Source organism: Syngnathus scovelli, chromosome 19, assembly GCF_024217435.2.
Source record: "Syngnathus scovelli strain Florida chromosome 19, RoL_Ssco_1.2, whole genome shotgun sequence".
Taxonomy (NCBI): Eukaryota; Metazoa; Chordata; class Actinopteri; order Syngnathiformes; family Syngnathidae; genus Syngnathus; species Syngnathus scovelli.
Window position 1 is genome coordinate 6,097,574 of NC_090865.1, and position 13,118 is coordinate 6,110,691.

The 13,118-nt window shown below is 50.3% G+C and overlaps 2 protein-coding genes across 4 annotated transcripts in view; both read left to right on the forward strand.

Annotated features, from left to right (window-relative positions):
• Positions 1–12,445, forward strand: part of LOC125986571 (H-2 class I histocompatibility antigen, K-K alpha chain) — a 28,558-nt gene extending 16,113 nt beyond the window's left edge. For 2 of the 3 annotated variants that reach the window (XM_049750280.2, XM_068649102.1), the window contains 5 exons: positions 8,367–8,630; positions 8,857–9,135; positions 9,523–9,831; positions 9,930–10,037; positions 10,144–12,445. In XM_049750280.2, the coding sequence (XP_049606237.1) occupies positions 8,367–8,630; positions 8,857–9,135; positions 9,523–9,831; positions 9,930–10,036 (959 nt within the window). In that variant the 3' untranslated portion in view covers position 10,037; positions 10,144–12,445. Of the gene's footprint in view, positions 1–5,452; positions 5,689–8,366; positions 8,631–8,856; positions 9,136–9,522; positions 9,832–9,929; positions 10,038–10,143 lie in introns of those variants that run through there. The other variant, XM_068649101.1, reaches the window with a different exon arrangement.
• Positions 1–13,118, forward strand: part of LOC125986566 (H-2 class I histocompatibility antigen, K-Q alpha chain) — a 98,342-nt gene that overhangs the window by 57,989 nt on the left and 27,235 nt on the right. The gene's annotated exons all lie outside the window — the stretch shown is intronic.

Sequence of the window (13,118 nt, forward strand, 5' to 3'; positions counted from 1 at the left end):
CAATTTAGTAAAATATGAAAGACTAATTTGAAACTAAGCGTTTGGCCAATGGTGGTAAAAAAAAGTCAACAGCTGTTATGGGAATGGCGTACATTGTTAGCTTTTGTGAAGCCTTTCGAACATCATACAGAATAGGCGATCAGTGATTTCAAATAAAGTCGTTCAGTCTTATTTTCAGGGGTATTTTTATTGCGTCACGGCTGATAAGCCGGAGAACCGGGAGAACGAAGTGGGCATCAGTGCTATAGTAATGGGCAGGTCTCCAAAGACAACACTAAAAGCGCTTCAAACAAACTGAATAGTTCACCCGGCGCTCGGTGTAAGGGAACGGACAGTACAGCCAAGTGCGTAGCGACGGACTTTATTGGAGAAGGGGATGATGGGAACAGCGGGCGCTGGAGCGGCGATCGGGCTGGAGAGGACAAACGATTCTGCGGGGGTTCCAAGTAGTCAAGCGGGTCCGTAGCTTCGGGACTGATGAGCAAGGCAGCATCAAGGGACAGACTGACACTCAGGTCTGCGCTGGCGGCGCTGATATAGTGCTGTCCATGAGCCCGTGGCAGGTGACGGCGATTCCATTGACAGGGGGGCGTGGTCCTGTCGCCGGTGGCACCAGCACGTGACAGAACCCCCCCCACAAGGGACGGCTCCCGACGTCCCCAGGAACCAAAAACAAAACAAAAAAAAAACAAAAAAGGAAGGCAATTCCCCGGGCGACCAGGTGGGGGGGTCAGCACACCGCCGAAACGTCCGACACCTCGCCAGACGCAGGATCGACGGACGCGGGAGCAGAAGACCCCGGTACCGGCGGGCAAGACCTCCCCTCGTCCCTCCTCGGCACCCCCGCGCCGAGGACCCGGTTGGTCCGGATGGCAGCGATGGAACTCCGTGATGAGCGAACGGTCGAGTATCCAGCGGCTCGGAACCCAGGAGCGGTGCGCGTCGTCATAACCCTCCCAGTCCACGAGGTATTGGAGACCACGACCGCGCCGCCGCGATCGGAGCAGGGAGCGGACAGCGTAAGCCGGGCCCCCCTCAACGAGCTGGGGCGGCGGCGGCGGAACGGGCGCCGGCGCCAACGCGCTCTCATGGATGGGCCGCACACGGGACACGTGGAACGTGGGGTGAACCTTCATGGACTCTGGAAGGAGAAGACGGACTGCGGCCGGGCCAATCACCTTCTGAATAGGGAACGGTCCAACAAAGCGGGGCGCCAGTTTGCGGGATCCTGCTCGCAGCGGCAAATCCCGCGTCGAGAGCCACACACGCTGCCCCACTCTGTACTCCGGAGCCGGTGTCCGGTGCTTGTTCGCCTGGCGGGCGTAGCCTGAAACAGAGCGGAGAAGAGTGACCCGGGCCCTCGCCCAGGCGCGATGACAACGGCGGACACAAGCCTGGGCCGACGGGCACGCCGCACCACGCTCCTGGTGGGCGAACAAGGGTGGCTGGTACCCGAAGACGCAGTGGAAAGGCGAAAGTCCAGTAGCCGAGCTGGGGAGGGAATTGTGAGCGTACTCTACCCAGGGAAGCTGTTGGACCCACCCGCGCTGGTCCCCGGCGGCCATGCATCGGAGAGACCTGCCCAGTTCCTGGTTCAGGCGCTCCGCTTGACCGTTGGACTGAGGGTGAAACCCCGAGGAGAGGCTGGCCGTGGCGCCGAGGAGTCGGCAGAACTCCGTCCAGAAGGTGGAAGCGAATTGAGGTCCTCGGTCTGACACGATGTCCTGTGGGAGACCGTGGTGGCGAAACACCTCCCGCACCATGATGGACGCCGTCTGCTTCGCAGATGGGAGCTTAGGCAGAGGGATGAAATGCGTCATTTTGCTAAAACGGTCCACCACCGTGAGGACCACCGTGTTTCCCTCAGAGGGGGGGAGGCCCGTGACAAAGTCGATCGACAGGTGAGACCAGGGACGCTGGGGGACCGGCAAGGGTTGAAGCAGCCCGGCCGGAGGACGAGTAGACGTCTTGTAGCGGTTACAAATTGAGCAGGCTCTGACGTAATCGCTGGTGTCCACTTGCCAGGTGGGCCACCAGAAACGCTGTGCCACCACGTACCTCGTGCGTGCCGCGCCGGGATGACAGGCCAGGCGTGAGTCGTGCGCCCATTGCAGCACGGACGACCGCAGACCTTCAGGGACGAACAGGCGACCCTCCGGGCAGTTGCTGGGGCCGGGTTGATCGCGTGATGCGGCTTCCACTTGGCGTTCGATCTCCCATGTAAGAGCCGCCACCCGAACTGAGCTCGGGAGGATAGTGGGAGGCGGACCCTGTCCCTCCTCCCCCCCAGGAAACAAACGCGACAGGGCGTCCGCCTTCGCGTTACGGGAACCCGGTCTATAGGAAAGAGAGAACTCAAACCGGTCAAAGAACAGAGCCCACCGTGCTTGTCTTGCGTTCAGCCTCTTGGCCGATCGCAGATACTCCAAGTTGCGGTGGTCGGTCCAGACGATGAACGGAGTGGTGGCGCCCTCCAGCCAATGCCGCCACTCCTCCAAGGCCAACTTGACGGCGAGGAGCTCCCGATTCCCGATGTCATAGTTTCGTTCCGAGGCCGACAGACGGCGAGAAAAGAAGGCGCACGGGTGGAGGCGATCGTCTTGGTGGCTACGTTGAGACAGCACCGCCCCGACACCCACGTTCGAGGCGTCCACCTCTACCACGAATTGTCTGTCGGGATCGGGAACCCTGAGGATGGGAGCGGATGTGAACCTCCTCTTAAGCTCCTGAAATGCCCGTTCTGCCCGTTCCGTCCATTTGTACGGGGAGGCGGGGCTGGTAAGGGAGGTGAGGGGCGCGGCCACTGTGCTGTATCCACGGATAAAACGGCGATAAAAGTTCGCGAACCCTAAGAACTGTTGCAGTCGCTTGCGTGTTTCGGGAACAGGCCATGACGTGACCGCTTGCACCTTCCCAGGGTCCATCTCGATGGATCCCTCACGCACCACATAGCCGAGGAATTTGACAGAGGAGGCGTGGAACTCGCACTTCTCCGCCTTCACGTAGAGCGAATTCTCAAGGAGACGGCGCAGCACCGCCCGTACATGCTTGATGTGCTCAGGGAGCGAGCGTGAGAAAATGAGGATGTCGTCTAAATAAACGAACACAAATTTGTCCAGCATGTCTCGTAGCACGTCATTAATCAGTGACTGGAAAACCGCTGGGGCGTTGGTGAGCCCAAACGGAACCACCAAGTACTCGTAGTGTCCGCTCGGGGTGTTGAAAGCCGTCTTCCACTCGTCTCCCTCCCGGATGCGGATTAGGTGGTAGGCGTTGCGAAGATCCAGCTTGGTGAAAATGGTGGCTCCCTGAAGGCTCTCGAAGGCGGAAGACAGAAGAGGCAGAGGGTATCGGTTCTTCACAGTGATCTCGTTTAGTCCCCGGTAGTCGATACACGGGCGTAGCGTGCCCTCCTTCTTCTTCACGAAGAAGAACCCCGCTCCCGCAGGTGAAGAGGACGGTCGTATGATACCGGCTGCCAGGGACTCCCGGATGTATTCCTCCATAGCCCGGCGCTCAGGAGCGGACAGGGAGTAGACGCGTCCTTTGGGAGGGAAGGTGCCGGGTAACAGCTCGATAGCGCAGTCGTAGGACCGGTGTGGAGGAAGAGAAGTGGCCCTGGCTTTACTAAAAACCTCCTTGAGCTCGTGATAAAACGCTGGGACATTGGGGATGTCGGGACTGTACCTCGGCGGGGCTCTGCTGAGTGGGCTGGTGGCCGCCCTCAGGCACGCCTGATGGCAGCGTTCGCTCCACTGCCGAACAACCCCCACCTCCCAGTCCAGCACCGGGTTGTGCTGCCGCAACCAAGGGTGCCCCAGTATGAGCTGCTGTCCTGGGAGGGAGAGAAGAAAAAACTGGATGGTCTCGTGGTGATTGCCCGAGAGCAGTAACTTAATTGGTTCCGTCACGAACGCCACCTCGCCGATCAGACGGCCATCAATGGCACGTGCGGGAATAGACGGGCTCAGAGGGAGGAAGCCGACACCCCACTTGCGTGCCAGGCTAATGTCCATGATGTTCCCCTCCGCGCCGGAATCCACCAAGGCCGCCACGTTCTGGTCGCCCGCCGCGAGTTGGACGCGTGCCTGTAGCGTGAGCGTGCTGGGGCTGGGAGAGCCGGTGCTGGTCGAGCTCACGCGGATCCCCCGACGCCGCGTGAGCTCCGGCCTCTTTAACGGGCACCCCGCTACCCGATGGCCCCCCTCCCCACAGTAAAAACACAAGCCCAGTGAGGGGCGTCGACGGTGCTCCTCCGAGGGAACCCGAGCCCCTCCCAGATCCATGGGCTCGGCGGGTGGTGTGGTTGGCGGGTCCCCAGCAGACGGAGGAATGTGACCACACGGGTTTCGCGGGGACCTCCTCTCCCGATCGCGCCGCCGCGTCTGGATCCGCCGGTCTACTCGGGCCGCCAAGTCCATCGCGCCCCTCAGGGTTCGCGGGCGATCGTACGCAACCAGTCCATCTTTCATGTACTCAGCGAGTCCGTTTAGGAAGGTGCTAACGAGCGCCGGCGTGTTCCATCCGCTGCTGCCGGCCAACGTCTGGAACTTAAGGGCGTACTCTGCGACCGATCGGCTACCTTGACGCAGCGTCGCCAGTTCCTCGGCGGCGGATCCCAGGTCGAACAGGCGGAGCAATTCCTCCGCGAAGGCGTCGAAGGAATCGCAAGCCGGGGCCATCCTTTCATATTCGGCCAGGCCCCACAGCCGCGCCTCGCCCGTGAGGTGGGTTAGGACGAACCCGACCTTGGCTGATTCCGACGAAAACGTGATTGGCTGGAGGCTGAACATTATGCGGCAGTTCGTCACGAATGCCCTCACGTGCTTGGGATCGCCGTTAAACTTCTCGATGTTGCCAAGGCGGGGCTCCGGGACGTCCACGAGCGTCCTGGCTTCGGCAGACGAGCGGTGCGGGGGTACCGTGACAGCCGGGGACGCAGCCACCGACAGTCTCTGGAGGGCTTGGGCCATCTCCTGCTGCTGCAGCTGTTGCTGCTGACCAACCTTGATCAGGTGCCGGATGTCGGCAGACAGGCTGCTGACGGCGGTCTCGGCTCGCTCCAGTCGACTCAATGCCGTCTCGTCGTTCGCTGGCTGCATAGCGTTGGTCAGTCTGTACTGTAAGGGAACGGACAGTACAGCCAAGTGCGTAGCGACGGACTTTATTGGAGAAGGGGATGATGGGAACAGCGGGCGCTGGAGCGGCGATCGGGCTGGAGAGGACAAACGATTCTGCGGGGGTTCCAAGTAGTCAAGCGGGTCCGTAGCTTCGGGACTGATGAGCAAGGCAGCATCAAGGGACAGACTGACACTCAGGTCTGCGCTGGCGGCGCTGATATAGTGCTGTCCATGAGCCCGTGGCAGGTGACGGCGATTCCATTGACAAGGGGGCGTGGTCCTGTCGCCGGTGGCACCAGCACGTGACACTCGGCTTTACCACATTCAACAAGGCGGCGGAGCTAATTACCAGTAGAACCAGTTTCACAATACAGTAGATTCCTGAGAATCAGTGGAAAGTCACCAACGCGCGTATGCAGTTTTCTGTCATTATGCGCCCGTCAGTTGGAATAGTCACAGGTTTGAGCAAATACTTCGCTTGACTAAAACGGCACAAACAACTTGTTGCTTGGAATGAATTTACTTGCATTATTTGTTTGGGCCGTGCAAATACACAACGTGACGCCTGGTAAGTTGTGCTTTGCTTACAACTCGTTTCCTCTTGATTTTAAACTGATGCATTTATTATTTGTTTGTTAAATTTTCTTCACATGTCTGCTGCGTCAACATTTTATGAGCGGGAAATTCTTTCACCCCGAACACTCGTTTTCTCATATTTAAGCGGGAACACAATGCTATTATAAAAACGGTTGGAATATTTAGTTAATAAAAACGATACAAATCAAAGGGATGTACACCTGCAGAAATATCCAATCGATTAAATATGGAAAAGCTTTTGGGGTCAAAAGTTTTGTACTTGAAAAAAAAAACAACCCTCGTACTTGAATCTGAAAATAAACGCGCTGAGCTTAAAACTTGAAAAATAAAACAACACATTTGTCATGAAGTGATTGGAGCTGGGCGACCAAATGCAGCTTGGACCAGGGTTTATTGAAGAACTCAAAAGATAGACTCGAGCGGTGGTTCTTAACCTTTTTCCTTGTTCGCACCCCATTCAATTCACCAAACTGATCTGAAGCATACCTGTCAAAATCATGTTAGCTTCCCAAGTTTTTATTGTGTATTGTTATTCGTTTAACAGTACTTAACTTTATTACTTACAAAAAAATTAAAACTACATAAAATACAAATAATAAATCAATAAAAAGTATTATATATTATATATATTAAATAATTATAGTAATAAGAATAAGAATTGGTTTACTTTGCAGCTATAAGGCTTAATTAGCATTATCCCTAATGCCAATGAACACAATGACGTCTTGATTTGCAGGCTTTTTCACTTTTTGCGGTTACCCGACCATTATCACCGAAAAGCACCCCCGGTTAAGAACCACTGGACTAGAGGGTCAACTAGGGACTAGAACAGAACAGAGTGGAGACTAGAAACAAGAAGACATGAGACGAGAAGAATCCGACGGAGAGTGACACGCAGACAGGACTAAAATTGAAAACAAGTAGCGAGAGGCAGGTGACGGCATTCCGCTCCTGACAGGAGGTGGTTGCAAGTCCGTCCACTTCAGCTGTCACTCATGTTTCCACGCCCCGTGGTGCAAGTCGCACGCTCCACGCAGATTCGCGTCCAAAGTCTAAAAAGTCATTCAGGTCCTTATGCAACTCACAAAGAAGATTTGAACCTTGCCTCCTGAATATTACATAGGCAATATATGATCAATAACGTTGTTGGATTTTGTCCACAATTTAGGGAGCGCGCTATCTGCGCCTCACGGCAAAAGCCATTGCCAATCGCCTGTTATCCAATTTACTCACTGCGTGCTCGTTTGATTTCTTCAGGTTTAGGAAAATGCTAAGACACTGAAGCAGAAATTAGACTTATACAGGTTGGTTGAGTTCAATCACAATTCTTGTTCAGAAAGCTCTGTCTTCAGGAAAGTACAATACAGCGCTGGGCCTTTCAAGAGCGGAAAGTCTCCATTCAGAAAAGGCAACGTTCAAGGTTCTTTGGTCAGCTTATATTCAGTTGCACATGCCAGTGTGGGCCGAGTTTGATGGGTGATGAGTCTTTGGGGCGGGGCAAGTTCTCAGGAGAGTCTGATTCCATGGGAGTGGGTGCTGGTTCGGTGAGAGCTGGTTCTGTGGGGTTGGGTGCTGATAATGGGCGATTCCATGTGAGGGGGCTGTTCTTTTCCTTTCCGTCTTTCAGCCTTGATGATCATCTTTGGCTGGGCTGTCTCCCTCTGGCACCTGCTGGTTTTATCTCCAAGTGACCTTCCTGTAAACATTCTCCTCCATTCTTGCACAGACACTGTTCCACCTCATCCATTTATCATTCTTTCAATTTTGTCATTTTGTACGGAATTATGTGAGCTTTTGGCTGTGACATCATCTATCATCGTATTTATTAATGTTCCCTGACTATGCAAAGTTTGTACTCACCACTTACCATGTTTTTGTTTGTTTGTTCTTTTGATCTCCATGTACGTATTTGCTTACGTCATCGTATTCTTAGTTTAACCATGCTTTCAACCATATCTTTTCTGTTAGGCAAAATATTCCCCTCCGTCCAGAACGTTCAGTAGTAATCGAAAACTGGTGTCTAGCATGAGTCAAAACATAAGATACAATCAAGTACTGAACATTTTTAGACAACTTTGGCAGTGTCCGTGATTTTGAAAATCATTAAACAGTTCCTTAAGGGTCATTAAGCTATTCAGGCAATATATCAAAAAACATTTGTTCTTTCAAAGTGCTCAGAAATATATATCAGATGGTAAAGTTATAAAAACCTTTCTCATTACCACTTATCAAAAATGTCTAGTTATGTCTTCTTTATTGATTTGGTGTGTAGGTATAATTATATGCTTAAAATGTTTCTTTTATTGATTTAACATGTGAATATACTTGTCTGCTTATGTACTTTATTCAATGAGGTTTGAGCATATCTGTTTTTGTAGCTAGGCAGGACTGTTTGTATTTCGACCGCATTCCTTCAACGTTATTGGAATTGTTTTTCTTTTTGCAAACTTAAAAGGAATGGCAAAAGTTATGTGATTAAATGTTTTCCATAAGTGGATTTAAATGGCTGATGAGGCATCAAACTCCAACATGTCAAGTGCTGCAATGTTCCAACTCCAGACAGAATCATTGAAAATATGAATTGCACAAGATTACACAATGTAAAAAGAGAGCAAGATCATGTGTGTCGCTTTTGTTTTTGTCTTTCAGTCATTCACACGCTCGATTATTTCATGACGGCTTCTCGAAATGGGACGCTACCAGAGTACATGGAGGTGGTGTATGTTGACGACGTTCAGATTCTGCAGTTTGACAGCACCCACAGGAAAATGAAAGTGAAACATGACTGGGTGAACAAAATCAGTGAAGATGATCCTCACTTCTGGGAGAAAGAGATGGAGATCAGTTATGCGACTGAGCAGGTCATGAAAAACAAGATTGAAATTGCTAAAAAGCACTTCAACCAAACTGGAGGTTCGTTTTCATCCGCTCGTAAAATTTATTTCATGTGCTGGTACACTTTATGACAAATGTGTCACTGCTCGCTCCAACTTCAACCAATCTGGAGGTTTGTTTCTGTCCGCTCGTAAAATTTATTTAACGTGCTGATACCCTTTTTTTTTTTCATGCCTAACAAACAGACGTGTCACTGGTGGCTCCTCTGATTATCGTTACTGAATGTTGCATGCGATCCTTTCAGGTGTTCACATGATTCAGCTAATGTACATCTGTGAATGGGATGATGAGACGGGTGAAGTTGATGCTTGGGAGCAATACTGTTACGATGGAGAATACTTCCTATCATTTGAGGGGAAGACGATGAAGTGGATCGCAGCAAATCTACAAGCTTTCAGTACCAAAATCAAGTGGGACCAAATAGATGGGCTTGATAAAACCAAGAAGAATGTTCCTACTGAGGAGTGTCCTTCTTATTTGAAGACGCATGTGAGAAACGGGAGGGACTTTCTGACGAGAACCGGTACATTGTCCCCTCTCTCTCTCTCTCTCTCTCGCTCTCTCTCTCTCTCTCTCTCTCTCTCTCTCTCTCTCTCTCTCTCTCTCTCTCTCTCTCTCTCTCTCTCTCTCTCTCTCTCTCTCTCTCTCTCTCTCTCTCTCTCTCTCTCTCTCTGTGTGTCTGTGTGTGTGTCTCTCTCTCTCTCTCTCTCTCTCTCTCTCTGTGTGTGTGTCTGTGTGTGTCTCTCTCTCTCTCTCTCTCTCTCTCTGTGTCTGTGTGTCTCTCTCTCTCTCTGTGTCTCTCTGTGTCTGTGTCTCTGTGTCTCTGTCTCTCTCCACACATGCTCTTTCTTACACATTCTCTCCATCTTTCCTGCCCTCCTAACGCGTTTTGCTCCATCTTTGCGTGCAGAGCTTCCCAAGATGTTTCTCCTGCAGAAGACGCCTTCCTCTCCGGTCACCTGCCACGCCACGGGTTTCTACCCCAGGACATCGTCCCTCTTTTGGAGGAAGAACGGCGAGGAGATCCATGAGGACGTGGAGATGGGGGCAACACTCCCCAATCACGATGGAACCTTCCAGACCTCGGTCCACCTGAAAGTGGAGGTGACGTCCGCCGCGGAGCAGGAGTACGAATGCGTGTTCCAGCTAGCCAGTGGCCTGGAAGCCACTGTCACCAAGCTGGACGCCGGAAGCATCCTGAGCAACGCCCGCATCCAGGGTGAGTGTTTGTCACGGCTCAGACACGTCCCATTGGCTGTAGGGCTCTCGCGAGAATTGACGTGGGTCTCTTTGTCGCACGCGCTTTGCCATCTGAAGAAGAGCAAGACAGGAAGAAGGCGATGGCCATCGTCATTGCGTGGGCGGTCCTTGTTCAGATGGCCGTGGTGATGTTGATCCTTGCCGAGTGTCACAAAACCAGATAAGGTGAGCGACACAAATGGTTCCTCTGTCAGGAACATCCAGAGATTTTTGTTTGCCTCGTGCCATTCACGGCCATTCCTAATCTCCTCTTGCTTGTCTTTCATTTCAGCCGAATATCCAGAAAAACAACGAGAATCAGCAATTTCTGGAGAAATTGCGTGTGAAGCCAAAGAAGCTGAATACTTGGGGAATGCTACAGAAGGATGTTTCAAGTTGGAACGGGTTGAATCGGTCAAATAATGTAGGAATTCGAAGGGAAAAGCAGAATTTTATAAAATATGGCGTGAACATGTATCATAGAAAATCGACGTCATGAAAAAATATTATTATTATCATTATTATTATTACTACACACTGCCACATCCAGAAGTTCTCAGACGACACAGCCATTGTTGGATAAGTTTCTGAGGGGAACGATCTGGAATACAGGACGGTCAACAAGGACTTTGTCAGTTGGTGTGAGCTCAACCAGCTTCAGCTGAACACCAGCAAGACGAAGAAGATAATTGTGAACTTCAAGAGGAAAGCACCCCACTTCACTCCGGTGAACGTCCAGGGAACGGCGGACATTGATGTCGTGGAGAACTACAAATTCCTGGGTGTTCGCCTAAAAACAAACTGGACTGGACTGAACACACTCACGCCCTGTACAAGAAGGGCCAGAGTCGCCTCCACCTGCTGAGGAGACCACCGAGGTCTTTCGGTGTTTGCAGGGCTCTCCTCGGGACTTTCTATGACTCTGTGGTAGTAAATCCCATAATGCTCCGCTACGCACCAACCAACCTCCAAATGGAGCTGATTGAACTCCAGTGTAGTGACACACTCAAGTCCAAGTATGATGCTGCGGGCACCGCACAGTTTCCACATTTCATCCCTGACATAATCAATCGCTCAGCTCCGCACTCAAGCTGCTCAGCTGCTCTCCATGTTCAGCAGCACTTATCTATTGGAACTATTCTCTTCAATGAAGATGACCACAACATCTCACAGGAGACGTCTGACTAATGACCACCTTTGTGCAATCCTGAGGATTTCCTCAGCTCAGAGCCTCAGCCCAGACATTGATGAACTCGCATCGAAGAAGACATGCCAGGTATCTGACACATCGGAGCAGATCAGTGTGTAGCAAACTGACTGGTAATGTTTTCTTTATGCACTTTTTCTTGCTACTCCAATGTATGGACTTGAATGTCTGCACTTTGACAGAGGAATGTTATTTGTTAATTTGTTTATTATTGTTATTTTATATTTGAATCTATCATTAGCCTTTGGGAAAATGTTTAACGGAGAAGGCTGCACGTAAAAAGAGAGGCACATGGTTGTTGTTCTGCACTCAGTGTTTTGTATTGAAACGTCATCAACTTTTATTTCATAGTGACGAGCGCCCTCCTGTGGATGCTTAGTGTAAGTGTTTTACTCAGTACGAGACCCGGTGACGGATCAGTTACACGTACTAACTACATACTGTGGATGTACAAAGTTGATGTTCCTCAAAACGTTATTGCCTTGGACAAGATTGGTCCGTCATTCTTGTTTTTTTTTTTTTTTTTTTCTTCTGTTAGACTTGTGTGAACGATTGGATGTTATTTTTATTTACATATCGAAGTTACGTTAGCCAACATCCCAACATCAACTCATCCCAATCTGGACTCCCAGCCACACCCACACCACCAGGAATAGCAATCTAGTCATTGGGAAAAAACGGAAACTAAAATCTACAAGCTTCAACATTGTGTGCAGAGGGCCACAGATTTGGAATGAGCTTGACGAAACACTAAAAATGTTGCAATCCATATCCATCTTCAAGGCAAATCTAAAAAATCAACTCCTATCGATGTATGTTTAATGTGCTGATCAAATGAGACTATCTATTACTTGACGTATGTTTATTGTGTGTTGTACCTTATTGTGTGTTTATTGTTATTGTCCATTATATATCTGTATGTTTGTCCATAATGTAAGGATATCTGGCCCCCTATTAAAAGCTTTAAATAGCTTGCTTGGGGTGACCTTTCACGCATCCGACTGTGTAATACTGTTTGTTGTATGTCTTGGATATTGCGTGAATGAAAAAACTCAAACTCAAAAACATGCTACAAGCTAACGATTGTCTAACGCGGTGTTTTCTTTATTTTGCATCTCAGTGTTACGATGGGCTTAAGAGGGATATGGTTTGAGCACAGTTTTTAGTTACATTTTATGTAAGAAATCGATGTGTTTTTTATTATTTGCAATTCAATTTTGCATCTGTGCAATATTCAGTTATATATATTGGACAAAATTAAGCTTTTCTTGTTCCATATTTGATATGCAAAACGAATTTTTGTCGATATGAAAAGGTTCATTATTATATGTGGAGGAAGTTTTTTTTTGTTTTGTTTTTTTCAATAAATATCAATGTTGGCCTGCAACCTCGTCCAAGTTTCACATTTTGGCCCGCTGTGTGTATGAGTTTGACCCCTGCTCTACGCTGTGGTCTGCTGGAGAGGGGGCAATACGGACCGGGACAGAGGGAGACTAAATAAACTGGTCAGGAGCGCGACCTCTGTCCGGTCCTGTCCCCTGGACAGCTCCTTCAGCAGCAGACTGTTCTATCCATGGTGTAAGAAGGAGGAGATGTTCCGCAGGTCCCTCATTCCCACTGCTGTCAGACTCTACAACACATGCTGCACCTGATCACGTGTCGGTTTCCTTCCGTTATCATCTCGACCACTACTGGTACTTGTCTTTTTAATGTATCCATTTTTACATTTTGCACATGTTTCTGGCAGGGCTGTGGACTCGGACTCGGGGACTCGGACTCGGTCGGACTCGGTCATTGTTGCCGGACTCGGGGACTCGGTCGGACTCGGTCATTGTTGCCGGACTCGGGGACTCGGTCGGACTCGGTCATTTTTGCCGGACTCGGTGCTGATTTTGACCGCGTCCACCGAGTCCGACAATAAAAAAAAAAAATCCTTCAATTTTATTTTCACCATGCTGCTGAGAATGCGCGTAGGAATACTGTCCACAGCCCTGCTTACGATCAATGCGGCCACGTTGAGTTGCACTTAGGCTAATGTTTACATTATGTACCAATGTCAA